Here is a 23,506-nt window from a genome sequence, read left to right on the forward strand (position 1 = left end):
AGGCAGCAGCCGCCCATCCCTTTCAATGGGAGGCTGCTGCTCAGTTCACGCTGAGGAATTTCCGCCATGGACTCAAGTCCGCCAAACGAATGAACATGATCAATGGGACTTTGAATCTAACTTCTTTATTTCAGCAGCAAATTCTACACAAAATAAGCAACCATCTGAATGGTGCGGAACCACTGTGAAAATTCAGCAAGGAAATTCCCTGCAGAATTTCCTCAGTGTGAACATACCCACAAAGAGGCGTATGTATCATAGTAATATTCCCTTTGTTGCCCATAGCAAACAGTCAAAGCTCAGCTTTCCTTTATAAATATTGCTCTGGTAAAATGAAAGCTGAGCTGTGATTGGTTGCTATGGGCAACAAAAGGAATTATGCCATAAGGGTACGTTCACACGTACAGGATCTGCTGCATATTTTTGCTGCAGAAAATTAAAGGGGTATTCCGGTGCTTAGACATCTTATCCCCTATCCAAAGGATAGGGGATAAGATGCCTGATCGCAGGGGTCCCGGCGCTGGGGACCCCCGGGATCTTGCACACGGCACCCCGTTTGTAATTAGTCCCCGGAGCGTGTTCGCTCCGGGTCTGATTACCGGCGACCACATGGCCGGCGGCGTGTGACGTCACGCCTCCGCCCCCGTGTTACGTAACGCTCCGCCCCTCAATGCAAGCCTACGGGAGGGGGCGTGATAGCTGTCACGCCCCCTCCCGTAGGCTTGCATTGAGGGGCGGAGGCGTCATCTCACACAGGGAGAGAGGCGTGACGTCACACGCCGCCGGCAGTGTGGTCGCCGGTAATCAGACCCGGAGCGAACACGCTCCGTGGACTGATTATAAACGGGGTGCCGCGTGCAAGATCACGGGGGTCCCCAGCGGCGGGACTCCCGCGATCAGGCATCTTATCCCCTATCCTTTGGGTAGGGGATAAGATGTCTAAGCACCGGAGTATCCCTTTAAAGTTATTGGATAGCAAAATCAGCTGCAGCAGATCCTGTATATGTGAACGTACCCTAAGACAGTGCATTTAAGGGGTACTCCGGTGGAAAACATTTTTAAAAATAAACTGGTGCCAGATTTGTAAATAACTTCTATTTAAAAATCTTAATCCTTCCAGTACTTATCAGCTGCTGTCTGCTCCACAGGAAGTTGTATTTCTTTCTTGAGTTATTTCCAGTCTGACCCCAGTGCTCTCTGCTGACACCTCTGTCCGTGTCAAGAACTGTCCAGAGCAGGAAAGGTTTTCCATGGGGATTGGCTCCTACTCTGAACAGTTCCTTACATGGACAGAGGTGTCAGCAGAGAGCAGTGTGGTCAGACTGGAAAGAACTACACAGCTTCCTCTGTAGTATACGGCAGCTGATAAGTACTGGAAGGATTAATATTTTTTAATAGAAGTAATTTACACATCTGTTTAACTTTCTGGATCCAGTGGATTAAAAAAAAAAAAATTCACCAGAGTACCCCTTTAAATCTCCCCAAAGATTTTGGAAAACAGAATCCATATAAAACAAGACACTATGCAGTGATTAGTGGGGGGACCTGGTGCTAAAAACAGCAATGTACAGCATGCCTGCATGTGGATTTGCTGTGTACGTGGGCCCTTGGGGCTTATTACTCTGGTACCTGGGGCCCTGCATACAATGGGTTACTAAAGAACAGCCCCCATTTACATAAATAATCCAGCGCTATTACTACAATTCAGCTATTGATAGAATAGGCCATCAACAAGTTTTGCCTAGAAAACCCCCTTCAAGAGGAGGTTCAAACGTAGAACATCCGCAGCGAGTTTCCCGCAGCTGGAGTTCCGCTCGTGAATATTCCGCTACGGAATTCCACAAGCGGAATTTCTTGCAGTCGAAAATCTGCAACCAAATTATGTTGCTCCCCATTGGAAGCAATGGCTTTAGCTTATGGAAAATTCACAAGCAGAAATACAGTGAGGATTGATGCGCTACGACCGACCTTCAGGATAGGTCATCAATATCAGATCGGCAGGGTCCAACATTTGGCGCCCATGCCGATCAGCTGTTTAAAGAGGTGATCCTGTGAAAAAACATCTTATTACAGGATAGGGATAGGTGTCTGATCATTGGGGGGGGAGGTGCAACTGCTGAGACCCCCCCTGCGATCTCCTAAACAAGATTCGGCTCTCTGAGAGGAGCATGTGCTGCACATGGCAAGTGCTCCATTCATTCTCAAAGCCAAATTACAGCATTGGGGTCTTTTTGGCGCCCCCGTAGAGAATGAACGGACCTGAGGGCCCCTGTGATCAGACCCTCCAGCTGTTTAAAGAGGTGGTCCTCTTAAATATACCTTATTTCTCTATTCACAGGATAGGGATAGGTGTCTGATCATGGGGGAGGGATAGGTGTCTGATCATGGGGGGAGGGATAGGTGTCTGATCATGGGGGGAGGGATAGGTGTCTGATCATGGGGGGAGGGATAGGTGTCTGATCATGGGGGGAGGGATAGGTGTCTGATCATGGGGGGAGGGATAGGTGTCTGATCATGGGGGGAGGGATAGGTGTCTGATCATGGGGGGAGGGATAGGTGTCTGATCATGGGGGGGGAGATAGGTGTCTGATCATGGGGGGGGAGATAGGTGTCTGATCATGGGGGGGGAGATAGGTGTCTGATCATGGGGGGGGGAGATAGGTGTCTGATCATGGGGGGGGAGATAGGTGTCTGATCATGGGGGGGGGAGATAGGTGTCTGATCATGGGGGGGGGAGATAGGTGTCTGATCATGGGGGGGGGGGAGATAGGTGTCTGATCATGGGGGGGGGGAGATAGGTGTCTGATCATGGGGGGGGGAGATAGGTGTCTGATCATGGGGGGGGGAGATAGGTGTCTGATCATGGGGGGGGGGGAGATAGGTGTCTGATCATGGGGGGGGGGGAGATAGGTGTCTGATCATGGGGGGGGGAGATAGGTGTCTGATCATGGGGGGGGAGATAGGTGTCTGATCATGGGGGGGGGAGATAGGTGTCTGATCATGGGGGGGGAGATAGGTGCGACTGCTGGGACCCCTGCGATCTCCTAAACAAGACTCGGCTCTCTGAGAGAGAAAAGCGTGCACATGGCAAGTACTCCATTCATTCTCAAAGACAAATTACAGCATTGGGGTCTCTTTGGTTCTCCCATAGAGAATGAATGGACCCCTGCGATCAGAGCAGTATTTTCCAACCAGTGTGCCTCCAGCTGCTGCAAAACTACAACTCCCAGCATGCCCGGACAGCCAAAGGCTGTCCGGGCATGCTGGGAGTTGTAGTTTTGCAACAGCTGGAGGCACCCTGGATCAGACACTCTAGCTGACCAGACAGGCATGCTGGGAGTTGTAGTTTTGCTACAGCTGAAGGCACTCTGGTTGCAGAACACTGGTCTATGGATAGATATATATATATATATATATATATATATTCTATATCAAGTAGAGAGATAAAGTCATGTCTATGGTATTGGGAGAAGAGATGCTCAGCGGGCTAGATGAGGACAGGACTGATCGGTGATATCAGACAATCCATGACCCAGGACACACACAAAACACAGCCCAGGGGGCTCTCCCTCCACACACTACATCTCCCAGTACGGGCGGAGCGGCCGATCGCACACATGCATATACCAGAGTGTCACCCACGTTGTCTCCCTGCGCTCTCACACACTTCCGCCTTCTCCACGCTGCAGCCGCTACTGATCTCCGCCAATCGCTACGCGTGACCGCTAGGGGCGCGCAAGAGAGGGAATAACTGGCGCATGCGCGGTGCAAACCAAACGGCTACGCTAGGTTGTGGCTCTCTGAGGTGCTTCTACACATGCAAAACTACAACTCGGGCATGCTGGGACTTGTAGTTTTGCAAAAGCTGGAGTGCCATAGGTTGGGAACACCGCTATGCGCTCATTGCTTTATGCTGTTTAGCCATTTAGCTTGTTTGGTAAAGATACCACATGTAGAGGGATTTTTTTTTTTTTAAGAATATATATATATATATATATATATATATATATATATATATATATGACAATACTTACATCGTGTGTACCTCAAACATCCTAGGGCAATCTTTTCCAAAAAGTGTGTCTCCAGCTGCTGCAAAACTACAACTCCCAGCATGCTGGGACAGCCAAAGGCTGTCCGCCTTTGGCTGTCCGGGCATTCTGGGAGTTGTAGTTTTGCAACAGCTGGAGACGCACTGCACGGAAAACACTGCCTTAAGGAAGAGCTTTCCATACTTGAAGTTGGTGACACTCTTTTTATACATGGTTTGTTGCGCGTTCTACAGCGCACAATGGGAAAGATTTATCAAAACCTGTGCAGAGAAAAGTTCCCAATCAGATCGCTTCATCCATTTATTTTTAGAGAGGCCTCTGAAAAATGAAAGCAGCAATCCGATTAGTCGCTATGGGCAACTGGGCAATTTTTCCTCTGCAGTTTTTCATACATCTCCCCCAATGTGATTCCAGTATCGACATTACTAATGTGGCTGCTGCCCCCCACCCCACCACTTTTTCCTCCCCAACCTCCGTCACCCCCTTGCCTTTTACTCCCCCCCCCCCCCCTTCACTCCCCCTATGCCATTTCATCACCCCGTCTCATTTCATCGTCCCTTAGTGCCACATCATTCGCACCCCCCCCCCCCTTTCCCCTATGTGGCATTTTAACACCCCCCCCCCCCCCTTTATCCCCCTCTGTGCCATATCATTCTCCCCTCTGTCCCCTCCTATGCCATTTCAATCCCTGGGGTCTGACAAGCAACGTCCTCTGTGTGGCTCTCTGGCTCCGGTCCTCGGCACAACGTCAGCAGCATCACTCGTCAGTCCCACCGCTGCTCACTGATGTAGGGTGGGGTCACACGAAGCGCATCCACAGCATATTTGACGCTACGGATGCGCTACCGTCCGCCCCTAGAGTCAGCCTCCTACTTTGCCCAAGTGTCCTGCTACACCGCTACGAGCAGACACAGACTGAGCTGCAAGTCACTGTCGCTCCCTCTGCTAGGCCGAGTAGCCGCAATGCCTGTGAGTATGCTGCGCATGCGTGCATGCGACTCGCAGCTTAGTCTGTGTCTTCTTGTAGCGGTGTACACACGGGCAAAGTGTACACACGGGCAAAGTAGAAGGCAGACTCTAGGGGTGGTTGGTAGCGCATCCGCAGTGTCAAATATGCTGCGGATGCACTACGTGTGAGCTTACCCTGAGGAGGCCGAGGCCTGTGCTGCTGATCTTGAGAAGGTAGTCCTGGGGTTTTGTTCACATGGACAGTAACGTCTTGTTTTATAAGCGGAATCCATGACAATTTTCACATAAAAAAAAAACATGGTTTCACACACACACACACACACAATTCACATGAATTTCAATGAGAGATGGTGAACCACATAGGTTGGTAAAATTAAATTGTGATATCTATATTCCCTGTATTCTTATGTATCTATATACAGTATATATTGTCTAACTAAAGATGGCACCAGCTTATATCTCTTGTCTTAGTTAACTTTGATGTTAGAAACTACGCAATAATGAGAATTTCTTACAGTAGGAAAGCTTTGTAAAAAGGGGCATTGTGATTGGCAATAAAGCTATTTATGCACTATGAGCCACCAGTGTTCCTTAGCCAATCAGCTCGCACTCAGAGTGCGGGCCCGACCCGCTATAGAACGGAAGCAGACTCATGACGTACCGGTACGTCATGGGTCCTTAACAGGTTAAAAATGAAAGAAGCGAGCTGACTGGTTGCTATGGGCAACTGGGCAAATTTCTTCTGCACAGGTTTTGCTAAGTCTCCCCCATAGACTTTATGCCTGACTACACTTACATCGTGTGTACTACAAACACCCTAGGGCTAAGTTCACAATGAAACCACAACTATTTCCTCAGCATGCTGGGAGTTGTAGTTTTATAATACCCTAGACCAGTGGTCTTCAACCTGCGGACCTCCAGATGTTGCAAAACTACAACCCCCAGCATGCCTGGATAGCCGTTGGCTGTCCGGGCATGCTGGCAGTTGTAGTTTTACAACATCTGGAGGTCCGCAGGTAGAAGACCACTGTCCTAGACTAATCTACTAATTTTGAGAGGTAAACTTTAAATTATGTTGATATTATTCACATTGATGAATGTTCTGTGTTTTTTTGTATTTTTCTTTTCTTGTATTTGTATTTTTTCTTTTTTTCTTTGTATTGTACTTTGTGTATTGTTACTAATTTTGGTGTTTATGTGCCTTAGGCTGCATGCACACCACGTTTTTGCTATACAGTTCCCGTATACGGTTTTAAGTTAAAAACCGTATGGAACTGTATAGAAAACCGTATGCGTTGACTTAAAGGGGTTATCCAGGGAAAAAACTTTTTTTATATATCAATTGGCTGTAGAAAGTTAAACAGATTTGTAAATTACTTCTATTAAAAAATCTTAATCCTTTCAGTACTTATGAGCTTCTGAAGTTAAGGTTGTTCTTTTCTGTCTAAGTGCTCTATGATGACACATGTCTCGGGAACCGCCCAGTTTAGAAGAGGTTTGCTATGGGGATTTGCTTCTAAACTGGGCGGTTCCCGAGACAGGTGTCATCAGGGAGCACTTATACAGAAAAGAACAACCTTAACTTCAGAAGCTCATAAGTACTGAAAGGATTAAGATTTTATAATAGAAGTAATTTACAAATTTGTTTAACTTTCTGGAGCCAGTTATATAAAAAAAAAGTTTTTTCCTGGATAACCCCTTTAACATTGTAAACCGTATGTCAAACACATCATCCGGTTTAGTCCGTTTTGCGTCTTGTACAGTTTTGTCCATTTTTTTCCCCGTACCCAAAACCGTAGTCTACCACATTTTTTGGTCAGGGTGAAAAACTGTATTAAACCTTATAAGTTTTTTTTGTTAACATGGGAGTCAATGGGAACCGTACAGAACCACATGTGCGTACAGTTCCATCCGGTTTGCACCATACGGTTTTTGACTTTGCACAGTTTTTTTTCTTGGAATTTCAATCAAACAAGAGAAACTTTATTCAAAATGGAGTGAAAAGTTAAAAACGTATAAGTTTTTTTCTTAAAAAACAGATGCAACCGGACATCATTTTTCAAACCTTATACGGTTTTCAACCGTATATAGGTTAAAATTTGTACAAACGTTTTGATACAGTTTAGTCAGGTTTTGAGGAATCCGTTTTTCATCAAAAACCTGATACAGGAACTGTATTGCAAAAACGTGGTGTGCATGCTCCCTAATACTGCTGTTTGCCGTCACTTACATATGTTGTTTCCTTTGATATGTCTTGTTTTTCATCTGTTATAGGACTGCACAAGGAACTAGAAGCAATCTGTCCAGCATGTCCATGTGATTTGTGTAGAGTGCTAAGTGTATTCCCAACATCCATCTTGTGAATATTTTGTATACCCTCTGTCGCTATGTATTATCTATTTTATGTGTGTTTTTCTGTCTGTTAATGTATTTTTCGCCCTCTCCTGTATATCATTTTTGATCCCCTGATGAACCGTTGTATCATATCAGATATATGGGATTACGAATTGTGTTATGCCATGGGCACAACACCTCAGCGGGCACAACACCTCAGCGGGCATATCACAATAACTTCAGAGATATTTGCAGCAACAGTCTTGAGCAAGAAATATATGGAGTAAAGGGTTAAGTGTGTACTCAAGTAACACCAAAATTAAACTAGGAGTACATTTATTAATAGAAGCATTTCTGTTCCAAACTGGAACCTTGGTAAGGGTGGGTTTACACCACAATTTTACTATAAGGTTTCATTAAAAAAAACTTATGCAACCGTACAGAAAACCGTGCCCATAGACTTCCCGTTCAAAACCGTATGCACTATAATGTATACGGTTGTCTACGTTTTTCAAACCATACGTTTTTTTCCTTTTTTTTTTTCGGACAGAAAACCATGGCCTACCCAGTTTTTGGTGTGGGTGAAGAACAGTATCCGTTTTTTTTAACATGGGAGTCAATTGGAACCGTACAGAACTGTATGTGCGTATGGTTCCATCCAGTTTTCACCATACGGTTTTTGACTTTCCACAGTTTTTTCTTGGAATTTCAATCAAATGAGTGAAACTTTATTCATAATGGAGTGAAAAGTTAAAAACGTATAGTTTTTTTCCCTTTACAACTACTGAAGCAACCGGACATCATTTTTCCAACCGTATACGGTTTTCAACCGTATACAGATAAAAATTTGGACACACGTTTTGATACAGTTTAGGTTTTAAAGAATCCGTTTTCTTATCAAAAACCTGATACAGGAACTGTATTGCAAAAACGTGGTGTGAACCCAGCCTAAGGTAGGTACAAATGCCTGACGAAGGTTCCAATCTGGAACAGAAACGCATTAAGTTGTTTTTTATTTATGAATGTACTCTTTGTTTACGTGATAAATGTGTGAAAGATGTAGTTTTGCAACATCTGGAGGTCCAAAGATTGGATACCACAGTTACACACTATTCAGCTCTATTACCGCCAATTCACATTTCTGTACTTCAGATCCGGAAATATGTGCGACGTCTCCCTCTAGAGGACAGTATAGGCTCTGCAGGAGAGCTCTCCTCTTTCTTTCTCGTCGTCACCGCTAGAGGCCGCTCGCAGCATTAGGACTCCCACAGATCCCGCCGGATACCCTACTATGACCGCCTATGCAGCTGCAATAGGCTCTTCACCTGTCTCATGTCAGACACCCGTCAGTATACATTTCCATCACATGAACACATTTCCGTCTATGTATATATGTTTTACATTTGTTCTCACTTATGTTTTCGCCCGAAGTTAAAATGGCGCCTTGGTACTCCAATAGGTACGTTCCTCTATGTACGTCACTTCCGCTTCCGGCGACCTTCAGCGCCTGTGTAGAGAGGCAGATGTTATGAAATTTTCCGGTCCTGGAGGGATGGTGTTGTAACCTGTGTCCATCACATCGGAACAATAATGTACCGGGGCTTGTGTCATGTGACCGTCCGCAGGTAATGGGACATGTATTATGGTGGGCACTGTGCTACTGGGGCTGGCACTCTTATGGGGCACTGTGCTACTGGGGCTGGCACTCTTATGGGGCACTGTGCTACTGGGGCTGGCACTCTTATGGGGCACTGTGCTACTGGGGCTGGCACTCTTATGGGGCACTGTGCTACTGGGGCTGGCACTCTTATGGGGCACTGTGCTACTGGGGCTGGCACTCTTATGGGGCACTGTGCTACTGGGGCTGGCACTCTTATGGGGCACTGTGCTACTGGGGCTGGCACTCTTATGGGGCACTGTGCTACTGGGGCTGGCACTCTTATGGGGCACTGTGCTACCGGGGCTGGCACTCTTATGGGGCACTGTGCTACTGGGGCTGGCACTCTTATGGGGCACTGTGCTACCGGGGCTGGCACTCTTATGGGGCACTGTGCTACCGGGGCTGGCACTCTTATGGGGCACTGTGCTACCGGGGCTGGCACTCTTATGGGGCACTGTGCTACCGGGGCTGGCACTCTTATGGGGCACTGTGCTACTGGGGCTGGCACTCTTATGGGGCACTGTGCTACCGGGGCTGGCACTCTTATGGGGCACTGTGCTACCGGGGCTGGCACTCTTATGGGGCACTGTGCTACCGGGGCTGGCGCTCTTATGGGGCACTGTGCTACCGGGGCTGGCGCTCTTGTGGGGCACTGTGCTACCGGGGCTGGCGCTCTTGTGGGGCACTGTGCTACCGGGGCTGGCGCTCTTGTGGGGCACTGTGCTACCGGGGCTGGCGCTCTTGTGGGGCACTGTGCTACCGGGGCTGGCGCTCTTGTGGGGCACTGTGCTACCGGGGCTGGCGCTCTTGTGGGGCACTGTGCTACCGGGGCTGGCGCTCTTGTGGGGCACTGTGCTACCGGGGCTGGCGCTCTTGTGGGGCACTGTGCTACCGGGGCTGGCGCTCTTGTGGGGCACTGTGCTACCGGGGCTGGCGCTCTTGTGGGGCACTGTGCTACCGGGGCTGGCGCTCTTGTGGGGCACTGTGCTACCGGGGCTGGCGCTCTTGTGGGGCACTGTGCTACCGGGGCTGGCGCTCTTGTGGGGCACTGTGCTACCGGGGCTGGCGCTCTTGTGGGGCACTGTGCTACCGGGGCTGGCGCTCTTGTGGGGCACTGTGCTACCGGGGCTGGCGCTCTTGTGGGGCACTGTGCTGCCGGGGCTGGCGCTCTTGTGGGGCACTGTGCTGCCGGGGCTGGCGCTCTTGTGGGGCACTGTGCTACCGGGGCTGGCGCTCTTGTGGGGCACTGTGCTACCGGGGCTGGCGCTCTTATGGGTGCTCAGTGCCTAGATTAGTGTCAGTCCTAATTCCTCCATAAAAATGCCAGTAGCTCAGTGCCCTAGTAAGAATGCTAGTGTCATATGGTCTGAACTACTGGGACTACTGGGACCAGCACTCTTATGGGGCACTGAGCTACTGGGAATGGCACTCTTACACTAAGCTACTGGGAGTGTCCCTCTTATGAGTTCCCTGCACTACTGGGAGTGGCCCTTTTATGAGTTCCCTGCACTACTGGGAGTAGCGCTACTGGGAGTGGCCCTCTTATGGAGGCACTAGGACTGGCACACTTATAAGCACTGTGCTACTGGGAGTGGCCCTCTTATGGGGGCCCTGAGCTACTGGGACTTTCTGATAGTCAGACTAGAGATTCCATTAGCATAAGGAAACACACAGAATAAAACAAATGGCGCTGTATGACTAGTAATAGTGAGTGTGCATGATGTGGGGGGGCTGGAGTGCTTCTTTAAAATAAGATGCAGTGAATGAGGTCTCTTCTTCTTCTATATTTCAGAGTTTTGCAGTCAGCACTCTACAACACACGGCCGTTTCATCTAAAAGGACATCCGGATTATACAGGAGAGGCAGAAGACAACAAGCCTCTGAAGTTCTCTACCAGTAAAGGCAGTCACCGGCGTTGGACAGTCGCACAGTCTTTTGGGAGTGACTACCAGCGGCCGTGGTGGAAGGTGCTGCCGGTCAGCTTGTTCCTCACAGCGGTGCTGCTATGGGCGTGTTTTAGGGAAGAAACAGAGATTGATGAAATCCTATATCGACCCGTGTCTGAACTGCTGGAAGGGATAGACAAGGGTGACAAAACCAATGGAAATAAATGAAAGTTACTAAAACTGATAAAATACGTAAGCTAAGAAAACTGTTCCCGTCCACCAGCATGGATCCTACCGACTGGTGGAATACAGGGCTCTGCACCCTGGAGATTATTGAAGTGTTATTGTCCTCCAGGAATGGTTTACAAATTCTTACAGCCAGCGAGGATTACAGTGTACCAACACTTCACCATGGGCAGGAACGCTCTGTATACTGGAGGAACTGGCCGACTGTGGAGTGATGTGTTGCCGTGGAGCAGCGCCGCTATGTCTTCTAACTAAAAAGTGAAAATAAAATTTGACAGGATAATCTTATGGTTTTTTTTTATATCTTTTTTTTTTTTTTTATGTGGACCGTCAATCTGTTGCAAAACTACAAATTTCAGCATGTACCGGCATGCTGGGAGTTGTAGTTTTGCAACAGCTGGAGTTGTACCCCGAGGACAAGCAGGGCTCTGTGCACTGAGGCTCTATGACACCCCCCCGGCTCACACAGCAGGCTGGTTAACAGGCCAGGAGCCCTGTCTGTCCCGCCCTCACTTCCTGTATTTGAACTCCTCATAGAGACACACTGGCAATAGCTGCAAGGAAAGCATTTCCCCCCCCCCAAAATATAAATTTTTTAACCAACGTATATTACAAATATACATATACCGTATTTAACGGGGTATACCACGGCCTATAACACGCACCCTCATTTTATCAAGGATATTTGGGTAAAAAAAAGTTTTTTTACCCAAATAGCCTTGGTAAAATGAGGGTGCGTGTGTATACCCCGATACACCCCCAAGAAAGGTGGGGGGGAGAGGCCGTCGCTGCCCGCTTCTCTCCCCCTGCCTTTCCTGGGGTCTAGAGCGCTGCTGTCGGCCCTTCTCTCCCGCTGGCTATCTGCGCCGCTGCCCATTCTCTCCCCCTGACTATCGTGCCGGCGCCGATAGTCAGGGGGAGAGAAGCGGCGCTGGCAATGGGGCAGTGGCGCCGATAGCCAGGGGGAGAGAAGGGGCTGCCCCCCCTCCCCCCCCCCAATCCCCGGTTGCATAATTACCTGTTGCCGGGGTCGGGTCCGCGCTGCTTTAGGCCTCCGGTGTGCGTCCTCTGCGTCGTTGCTATGCACTGCTCGGCGCCGCACAATGACGAGTGACGTAATTGCGTCTCGCAGCGCATAGCAACGACGCAGGGGACGCACACCAGAGGCCTGAAGCAGCGGGGAGCCGACCCCGCAACAGGTAATTATGCAACCGGGGGTGGGGGGAGGCAACAGGGCAGCGGCGCCGGCAATGGGTGCCGCCGCCCCTTCTCTCCCCCTGTCTGTCGGCGCCGCTGCCCCATTGCCGGCACCAATAGCCAGGGGGAGAGAAGGGCTGGCAGCAGGGCTCTAGACCCCAGGGCAGGCAGGGGCAGAGAAGCCGCAGCGGTGGCGGTCTCTGTACCTGCAAAGCCGCTGCAGTTCAGTGATTTAAAGCGCCCGCTTTAAATCATTGAACTGCAGCGGCTTATCGGTGTATAACACGCAGATAAACTTTAGGCTAAAAATTTTAGCCTAAAAAGTGCGTGTTATACGCCGTTAAATACGCTAATAGTATTATCTACTTTATATTAAAAAAAATTTGTTGATGACAGGTACATTTTAACTCATTGGGGGTGAGTATACAACCATCTACACTGCTAAAAAATAAATAAAATAAAGGGAACACTAAGATAACACATCCTAGATCGGAATGAACTAATCGTATGAAATACTTTCGTCTTTACATAGTTGAATGTGCTGACAACAAAATCACACACAAAAATTATCAATGGAAATCAAATTTATCAACCCATGGAGGTCTGGATATGGAGTCACACTCAAAATCAAAGTGGAAAACCACACTACAGGCTGATCCAACTTTGATGTAATGTTCCTAAAACAAGTAAAAATGATGCTCAGTAGAGTGTGGAGGGACCCAGGACCAACCGCACCAGCATATGGTCTCACAAGGGGTCTGAGGATCTTGGTACCTAATGGCAGTCAGGCTACCTCTGGTAAGCACATGGAGGGCTGTGCGGCCCCCAAAGAAATGCCACCCCACACCATTACTGACCCACCGCCAAACTGGTCATGCTGGAGGATGTTGCAGGCAGCAGAATGTTCTCCACAGCTTCTTCAGACTCTGTCACGTCTGTCACATGTGCTCAGTGTGAACCTGCTTTCATCTGTGAAGAGCACAGGGCGCCAGTGGCGAACTTGCCAATCTTAGTATTCTCTGGCAAATGGCAAACGTTTGAGTGGACACATGCCCATTTGTGGTCTGCTGGAGGTAATTTTGCAGTGCTCCTCCTTGCACAAAGGCGGAGGTAGCGATCCTGCTGCTGGGTTGCTGTCCTCCTCCGGCCTCCTCCACATCTCCTGATGTTCTGGCCTGTCTCCTGGTAGCGCCTCCATGCTCTGGACACTACGCTGACAGACACAGCAAACCTTCTTGCCACAGCTCGCATTGATGTGCCATCCTGGATGAGCTGCACTACCTGAGCCACTTGTGTGGGTTGTAGACTCAGTCTCATGCTACCACTAGAGTGAAAACACTGCCAGCATTCAAGTGTCCAAAACATCAGCCAGGAAGCATAGGAACTGAGAAGTGGTCTGTGGTCACCACCTGCAGAACCACTCCTTTATTGGGGGGTGTCTTGCTAATTGTCTAATTTCCACCTGTTGTCTGTTCCATTTGCACAACAGCATGTGAAATTGATTGTCAATCAGTGTTCTTCCTGAGTGGACAGTGGGATTTCACAGAAATGTCATTGACTTGGAGTTACATTGTGCTGTTTAAGTGTTCCCTTAATTTTATTTGAGCAGTGTATTTCTTTTAAATTGCCCTTTTTTTTCAGTACCAGCCATATACCCAAGAGCACTATTTCTGATGCTTTGGGCCTGTTGGTACCGGCTCTTCCCAGTACCCCTGCGGCGGTGGGTACTGGGGTAATAATTGGGCTTTGTAATGGACTCTACAACTAAGCCTGTAAAGTAAACACCACAAAAAATGTATTTAAAATGTAAATGTATTTACTACCCCCACAAGCCTTTTATTGGGGAAAAAATGATGGTCATCAATGTATTTCAAGGAATCTGATGTAATTTACCTCCATACATGGAGCTGAAATAAGAAGAATAGAAAAACACAAAAAATTGGTTTGTGCATTTTGGCCATCAAATGCATAAAGCTGTGTTTCCCAATCAGGAAGCCTCCAGCTGTTGCTAAACTACAACCCTTCGCATTCCTGGAGATGTAGTTTTGCAACAGCTGGAGGCTTCCTGTTTGGGAAACACTGCCAGAAAGGGTCTGTTCACATTATACATTTTTAAATTGCCTTTAAAAAAAAAAAAAATACAGCGTAACTTACTAACGCATTCTTGTCTGTTATGATTTGGTGTAGTCATTAGAGATGAGCGAACTTACAGTAAATTCAATTTGTCACGAACTTCTCGGCTCGGCAGTTGATGACTTATCCTGCATAGATTAGTTCAGCTTTCAGGTGCTCCGGTGGGCTGGAAAAGGTGGATACAGTCCTAGGAAAGAGTCTCCTAGGACTGTATCCACCTTTTCCAGCCCACGGGAGCACCTGAAAGCTGAACTAATTTATGCAGGATAAGTCATCAACTGCCGAGCCGAGAAGTTCGTGACGAATCAAATTTACTGTAAGTTCGCTCATCTCTAGTAGTCATCCTCTAGTGCAGTGTTTCCCAACCGGGGTGCCTCCAGCTGTTGCAAAACTACAACTCCCTGCATGCCCGGACAGCCAAAGGCTGTCCGGGCATGCTGGGAGTTGTAGTTTTGCAACAGCTGGAGGCACCCTGGTTGGGAAACAGTGCTGTAGAGATTTTTTTTCACTAGATCCGTGGCTACAGCAGGCAAGGATTTAAGGGGTACTCCGGTGGACATTTTTTAATTTATTTTTTTAAATCAACTGGTGCCAGAAAGTTAAACAGATTTTTTAATTACTTTTATTAACCCCTTAAGGACTCAGGGTTTTTCCGTTTTTGCACTTTCGTTTTTTCCTCCTTACCTTTTAAAAATCATAACCCTTTCAATTTTCCACCTAAAAATCCATATTATGGCTTATTTTTTGCGTCGCCAATTCTACTTTGCAGTGACATTAGTCATTTTACCCAAAAATGCACGGTGAAACGGAAAAAAAAATCATTGTGCGACAAAATCGAAAAAAAAACGCCATTTTGTAACTTTTGGGGGCTTCCGTTTCTACGCAGTGCATATTTCGGTAAAAATTACACCTTATCAAAATTCTGTGGGTCCATACGGTTAAAATGATACCCTACTTATATAGGTTTGATTTTGTCGCACTTCTGGAAAAAATCATAACTACATGCAGGAAAATTTATACGTTTAAAAATGTCATCTTCTGACCCCTATAACTTTTTTATTTTTCCACGTATGGGGTGGTATGAGGGGTCATTTTTTGCGCCGTGATCTGAAGTTTTTATCGGTATGATTTTTGTTTTGATCGGACTTTTTGATCACTTTTTATTCATATATTATTATTGGTATAAAAAGTGACCAAAATACGCTTTTTTGGACTTTGGAATTTTTTTGCGCGTACGCCATTGACCGTACGGCTTGATTAATGATATATTTTTATAGTTCGGACATTTACGCACGCGGCGATACCACATATGTTTATTTTTTATTTTTTTACACTGTTTTATTTTTTTTATGGGAAAAGGGGGGTGATTCAAACTTTTATTAGGGAAGGGGTTAAATGACCTTTATTAACACTTTTTTTTTTTTTTTTTTTGCAGTGTTATAGGTCCCATAGGGACCTATAACACTGCACACACTGATCTCCTATGCTGATCACTGGCGTGCATTAACACGCCTGTGATCAGCATTATCGGCGCTTGACTGCTCCTGCCTGGATCTCAGGCACGGAGCAGTCATTCGTCGATCGGACACCGGGGAGGCAGGTAAGAGCCCTCCCGGTGTCCGATCAGCTGTTCGGGACGCCGCGATTTCACCGCGGCGGTCCCGAACAGCCCGACTGAGCAGCCGGGTCACTTTCACTTTAGAAGCGGCGGTCAGCTTTGACCGCCGCTTTTAAAGGGTTAATACCGCACATCGCCGCGATCGGCGATGTGTGGTATTAGCCGTGGGTCCCGGCCGTTGATTAGCGCCGGGACCGACGCGATATGATGCGGGATCGCGGCGCGATCCCGCTTCATATCGCGGGAGCCGGCGCAGGACGTAAATATACGTCCTGCGTCGTTAAGGGGTTAAAAAATCCTAATCCTTCCAGTACTAATTAGCTGCTGTATACTACAGAGGAAATTCTTTTCTTTTTGGGACACAGAGCTCTCTGCTGACATCTCTGTCCATTTTAAGAACTGTCCAGAGTAGGAGAAAATCCCCATAGAAAACATATGCTGCTCTGGACAGTTCCTAAAATGGACGGAGATGTCAGCGGAGAGCACTGTGTTCCAAAAAGAATAGAATTTACTCTGTAGTATTCAGCAGCTAATAAGTACTGGAAGGATAAAGATTTTTTAATAGAAGTAATTTACAAATCTGTTTAAGGCTGGGTTCACATCATGTTTTTCCCCATACGGGAGTGCATACGGCAGGGCGGAGCTAAAATCTTGCGCTCCCGTATCCCTGTCGTATGCGGTCCTGTATGTAATTAATTTCAATGAGCCGGCCGGAGTGAACTGGTCGGCTAATTTTTCCCTGTATGCGGTTTTCTAACAGACCTAAAACCATGGTTGACTACGGTTATAGGTCCAGTAGAAAACCGCATACGGGGAAAAATGAGCCAACTGGTTCACTCCGGCCGGCTCATTGAAATGATCAAGTAGCATTCAGCTACAGAATTGTGTGTGGAGTATTAGGCTGGGTTCACACCACGTTTTTCAAATACGGTTACCGTATACGGTTTTCCGCTAAAAAAACGTATGGCAAAAACCGTATGCAACCTTATACAACCGTATGACTCCAAATTAAAACGTATACGGTTTTTCCCTGTACGGTTCTATCCGTTTGCATCAGTTTTTGCCAATTTGCCATTAGTTTTCCAGCAATTTAATAAAGTTACTATTGTTCTATTGAAATTCCAATCTGCGCATGTGTCAACTCCAAAAACAGATTAGAAAAACCGTGTGCAACCGTATTCTGAAATTCTGTGTACGGTTCTCGTAGACAACAATGTTAAAAGAACCACATACGGTTCGCATAGGTTTTCCAACCGGAGGCATAAACGTGGTCGACAGCGTTTTTTGCCTACGGTTGAAAAATCGGCAAAACCGTATCCGAGGCAAAACGGATGCAACCATACACAACATTGGGAATACGGTTTACAATGCATTCTCTATGCATACGGTTTCGGATACGGTCGTATACGTTTTTTGCGGAAAACCGTATACGGTTACCGTATTTGAAAAACGTGGTGTGAACCCAGCCTTATTTTGCACCAAAGTCATCATCTCAGTTTGTACTATTTCTATGTTGTTTGCGCTGGCTTTGTCATATCTCTTGTGTGCCTCCAGGGGGTGCTGTTATCAGACACTGGTCAGTGCGCTCAATTTATTACTGGCGCTAAACTTTATGCAGATGAACCTGTGACCAGCTGGTGAAGGAACATGTGTGAGCTTTTGAAACTATGCTACCTAATGTGGAGAATCTATGCCCCAAATGTGGGGGGACTACAACCTAAGGGCATGCTGAGAGTTGTAGTCATGCAACAGCTGGAAGGGTTCATTTTGGAAACCATACTCTAATGGTCTCCAAACTGTGCCCCTTCAGATCTTGCAAAACTGCAATTCCCAGCATACCCAGACATGCTGGGAGTTGTAGTTCGGCAACATGTTGCTGAACTACAACTCCCAGCATGCCTGGACTGTCTGAACATGCTGGGAAGTTTTGCAACATCTGGAGGAGTGAATTTTGTAGACCACTGCACAGTGGTCTCTAAACTGTTGCCCTCCAGATGTTGCAAAACTAAAACTCCCAGCATGCCCTGACAGCAGAAGTGTATGCTGAGTTTTATTTATGCAACAGATAGAAGTGCACGGTTTTGAAACCACTGTGTAGTGGTCACCAAACTTTTGCCCTCCAGATGTTGCAATACTACAACTCCCATCCAGCATGCCCGGACAGCCTCTGGTTGCCTAGGCATGCTGGGAGTCTGAGTTTTGCAACAGCTGGAGGCACCCTGGTTTGGAAACACTGATAATATATAAACGATATCTAATACACACAATTACATGTATGAAAAAAATGTGTATATGTATTTTTATTCAAATATGTCTATGTAATGTATATAAACAACTATGTTTTAGTAGAGCTTTATTTGGGAGATATATCTCCACTTATACACTATGTAGCAGTGTTTCCCAAACAGGGTGCCTTCAGTTGTTTAGACATGCACAGACTTTTTGCAACAGAGAGGCCCCCATTTTGTGCATCACTTCTATATAGTTCAGCAGATGAAAGCAGGATGGGAATAATTGCTTGAAATCATTCCTACTGCTGGGGCTGGTCAGGTGACTGGGGCAGAAAACAGGAGGAAGTGAGCACAGAGCGGCAGCAAAGGATGCTGGGACCTGTAGTTTAAAGACAGCGTGCAGGGAAGGGAACGAGCAGGAGGGCAAATAGGTGTATTAGAGCCGTGTACAGGAGATACAAAGGTCACAGTAGAATAATAGATGCAAGATTAATGTCTTAAGCTGAATTGAGTTAATTTTTTTTATTCCGTTTGTTGGATACCCCCTTTACACACCAGGGGTGTACCTGTACGCTCTGGATCCTTAAGCCACTTTGTACTTTCTTCAGAGCAGTGATTGTCTATTATCAGTAGCCTCACACTCACTGCTCAGGCCGGGCAGCAGCGATCCCACCGCTGCGCAGCATTTAACCCTTTAGACAATTAGGGGGAGATCTATCAAAACCGGTCCAGAGGAAAATGTGCCCATAGCAACCAGATTGTTTCTTTCATTTTGCAGAGGCCTTGTTAAAAATAAAAGCAATCTGATTGGTTGCTATGGGCAACTTTTCCTCTGGACAGGTTTTGATTAATCTCCCCCTTAATGCAGATCACAGCGTCTAAAGCGAAAGCTCAGTGGAGATCACAGTTCTGAGCCAAAATGGTGGGGTAGGGTCCCCTTACCTACCTCCTGATCACCGATTCAATAATGTACCTGGCTATATTAGTGGATGGCTGATCACACTGCATAATGCTACGCCATAGGATAAACTGGTACTGTCATGTAAAGAAACGTGACATGTCTTAGCAACACATCAAGAGCATTCATACTGCCATTGACCAGAACAAGCCAGACATTCACGCTCAGCTTCAGGTCATGTGATTGAGATGGTCTTTAAGTATATGGAACATGTCTCAACTAGGGAGTGCCTGGTTTTCACATGTCCCAGCCGAATCTTATCACTGTATGGTGTGAATGCCCCCTAATTAAGTGTGCCCGGCCTGCAGCTTTCATTTGAATGAGCCGACTGGGGTCAGATGGTGACTTTGGTTGTCTCATTTTGGACCAGACTGAAATCATGGTATACCACAGTTTTCAGTCTGGTCACAAAACGATTCAGTGCAAAAATTAGCAGAGCGGAGTCAGTGACTGTCGGCTCATTGAAATGAAAGCAGCAGTATGTGCCCGTCTGGGATACTCGAGTGCCTGGTTACACATCTTACAACTGGATCCAGTCACCAGATAAGAGAATCGTAGTGTGACTGCACCTTACATGACAGCAGGGAAAGGAGCATGCAGGCTGCCTAGACTTCTCATGGCTCGTTCAGCCCCCGATGATCAAAACTTGACATGTTGGCGTTTTTTTTTAAGTGACCAATACATCAAGTCCCCATAGGGGACTATAATTTGCAATCAAAGATAACTAAAGTCTGCACCACACTGCGGTTATCACTATCAACACTGCCACAGGACATTCTAGAATAAGCACAAACCAACTAAACACATGTACAGCACACAGGATCTGCACTTGACAAGAGACTCCTTATTGCGCCAATGACTGACAAATCGCCTCATGGAAAACAAGTACAGAGCATTAGTCTGATAATTGATCCTTCCTAAGTTTATCCTACTATGAAGCAATAAAGAATTTTTTTTGCAAGTACAGATCAAGTGTTGTGGATTTTATCTTCTGGTCATTGCATTTACTATTGAATAGTGTTCAGCACTTTGCATTTATCTGGCCCCTGCTATTGCACTGCACCTAAAGGGTTAATGGCAGAGACCTTGATCGCTGCTGTGGATCATTAGTGGCAGGTATAACCAGCATCTCCATCCTATGAAGCGAATGCTTTACAGTTGTACAGTGCACACTATAGCAGTCTGTAGTATCACTTACTAGTAATCTGCTAAACCCCTTAAGGACATGTGTTTGTGGTATTTAATGTTAGTGAAAATGTTAATTGTAGGAGCTGAACCAGTCCTTTACTCCACATTAGGGATGTCCCAATACTAGTACTGTTGCAGATACCCGGCATTTGCATGGTATCAGGGACTTGTTTAGTGTCCGATACCTGCTGCAGTGCCCAGTTCTGTCCCCATCATGGTGTCCCATTGACAGGCATATCACATGTAACTCCTCCACTGCCCCCAGTATAATGCTATGAAGGCAGCAGAGTGAAGTGTAAGTCACATGCTCCTCCATAGGATGCCATGATGTGGATGGGAGAACAGGGCAGTGGTGTGGCAACTCCCAGGGGCACTTCAAGGGCTGCTGCCAATGTCTGCATCTATCTATACTACCTACTATTAAAGGCAATCGTACAGCAGAGTCACCTGCACTAACATGCATTAGCGGTAGAGAGGAGCAAACTTACAGTAAATTCGATTCGTCACGAACTTCTCAGCTCGGCAGTTGATGACTTTTCCTGCATAAATTAGTTCAGCTTTCCGGTGGGCTGGAAAAGGTGGATACAGTCCTAGGAAAGAGTCTCCTAGGACTGTATCCACCTTTTCCAGCCCACGGGAGCACCTGAAAGCTGAACTAATTTATGCAGGAAAAGTCATCAACTGCCGAGCTGAGAAGTTCGTGACGAATCAAATTTACTGTAAGTTTGCTCATCTCTAATTAGGGGTGTAAGAAATTTTTTTTTAACCCAATTGTGATTTTTCATTTGGCGATACTGAATTCAAAATTTTTGAATCAATCCTTTTAGGGATGTGGAATTTGTATCTGACACCTGGGACATGCAGTTCCGGGCAGGTTAAGTTTCTTGCTCGTGCAAGCAGGGCCGGACCTGACAAGTGCAGCAGGACTCAGTGTATGGAGCAGGTACCCAACTTGTGCTCACTCCGTACTCTGCGGCCCCTGGCAACAGCTGGAGGCACCCTGGTTGGGAAACACTGCCCTAAAACAGTGTTTCCCAACCAGGGTGCCTCCAGATGTTGCAAAACTACAACTCCCAGGTTGGGAAACACTGTGCCCGGCCTCCGCCCCACCTTACTGTAAGGGCATGCTGGGAGTTGTAGTCCTGCAGCTGGGGGCAGGGGACAAGCTTGTCACTTGTCCACACATCTCCTGCACCACACAACAACTCCCAGCATGTCCTTACTGTAAGGTGGGGCGGAGGCCGGGCACAGTGTTTCCCAACCTGGGAGTTTGTAGTTTTGTAGTCGTGCGGGGCGGGAGATATGTGAGCAGGTGATAATAAATGTACTAACCTTTTTTTTTTTCTTCTCATTTCAGATCCGTTTATCCTGTGGACTCCTTCAGATTCAGTGAACTACTTCGATGACCAGCGTTTTTCTTTTGATTTTAATAAAATGGTTAACGAGGGCTTGTGGGGGAGTTTTTTGTAATAAATTTTTTTAAAACCTGTTGTTTTTTCCTTACTTTACTGGACAGGCTTAGTAGGGGAAGCTGTCTTATAGACGGAGTCCATTACTAACCTGGGCTTAGCGTTAGCCACAAAAACAGCTAGTGCTAACCCCCTATTACCCCGGTACCCAACACCACAGGGGTGCCGGGAAGAACCCGGTACCCAACGCCACAGGGGTGCCGGGAAGAGCCGGTACCAACAGGCCTGGAGCATCAAAAATGGTGCTCCTAGGCGGTAACAGGCTGGCGTTATTTAGGCTGGGGAGGGCCAGTAACAATGGTCCTCGCCCACCCTGGGAACGTCAGGCTGTTACTGTTTGGTTGGTATTTGGCTGATAATAAAAATAGGGGGCCCTATGCGTTTTTTTAAATAAATAATGAAATTAAAAACCGCATAAGGGTCCCCCTATTTTTATTCTCCGCCTATTACCAACCAAACAGTAACAGCCTGATGTTACCAGGGTGGGCGAGGACCATTGTTACTGGCCCTCCCCAACCTAAATAACGCCAGCCTGTTACCGCTTAGGCCCAGTAGCGCCATTTTTGACGCTCCAGGCCTGTTGGTACCGGCTCTTCCCGGCACCCCTGTGGTGTTGGGTACCGGGGTAATAGAGGGTTAGCACTAGCTGTTTTTGTGGCTTACGTTAAGCCCGGCTTGGTAATGGACTCCGTCTATAAGACAACTTCCACTACTAAGCCTGTCTAGTAAAGTAAGGAAAAATAACAGGTTCTAAAAAAAATTTATTACATAAAAACTCCCCCACAAGCCCTCGTTAACCATTTTATTAACATCAAGCAAAGAAAAATGCTGGTCGTCAAAGTAGTCCACCGAATCTGAAGGAGTCCACAGGATACACAGATGTGTAGAAGTAGTAACCAAAACAAAAAAAAAAGTAAGCACATTTAGCGAGAAAAAAAACAAAAAAAATTGTAACACTAAATGCCGTTTACCACTTCTGAGCCATGACTACCATTTACAGTGATCCCTCAACTTACAATGGCCTCAACATACAATAGTCTTTTCTGGACCATCGTAAGTTGAAACCAGACTCATACAATGTACAGACAGTCCAGATCTGTGAAACATGTCAATGGCTGGAAGAACCAGCCAATCAAAATTGGCATTCACTGCTAAAACCCCTGTATTACTGAAGTGTATGCACTGACTGGTGTCTGGTATTACATGTTCTGTACACTTTACCTGTATCAGGGTTAGCTGCTCTTTTGTACACCATGTGAGGGCATCTCCATTACTTGTTTGGGACATTGCCTGTACAGGACCCCTGAAAACGCTCCTGTCCTCTACATAGACCTGTGTTTCCCAAGCAGGGTGGCCCCATCTTTTGCAAAACTACAACTCCCAGCATGCCCGGACAGCCTTTGACTGTCCAGGCATGCTGGGAGTTTTGCAACAGCTGGAAGCTCCCTGCTTGGGAAACACTGACAGTGATTTACAGCTCCCAGCAGATCTTTATTACTTTTATATGTAATGATTTGCTTTATCTATATTAGTTATCTACTTATTTTTCTTTGTCACTTTTTCCT

At 46.8% G+C, this 23,506-nt stretch overlaps 2 protein-coding genes across 2 annotated transcripts in view; one reads left to right on the plus strand and one right to left on the minus strand.

Moving 5' to 3' along the window:
- Positions 1-8,924, minus strand: part of C8H7orf50 (chromosome 8 C7orf50 homolog) — a 273,243-nt gene extending 264,319 nt beyond the window's left edge. The window contains exon 1 of the mRNA XM_056536534.1: positions 8,769-8,924. The gene's annotated coding sequence lies outside the window, so the exon portion shown is untranslated. The remainder of the gene's footprint in view (positions 1-8,768) is intronic.
- LOC130285211 (ubiquinol-cytochrome-c reductase complex assembly factor 4) lies at positions 8,846-11,711 on the plus strand. The gene is made up of 2 exons (XM_056536535.1): positions 8,846-8,980; positions 10,808-11,711. Exons 1-2 carry the CDS (start codon positions 8,946-8,948, stop codon positions 11,127-11,129), a joined length of 357 nt encoding a protein of 118 aa, XP_056392510.1. The 5' UTR covers positions 8,846-8,945; the 3' UTR covers positions 11,130-11,711.
- The last annotated feature ends 11,795 nt before the right edge of the window (positions 11,712-23,506 follow it).

Source organism: Hyla sarda, chromosome 8 (assembly GCF_029499605.1).
Source record: "Hyla sarda isolate aHylSar1 chromosome 8, aHylSar1.hap1, whole genome shotgun sequence".
Lineage (NCBI taxonomy): Eukaryota > Metazoa > Chordata > Amphibia > Anura > Hylidae > Hyla > Hyla sarda.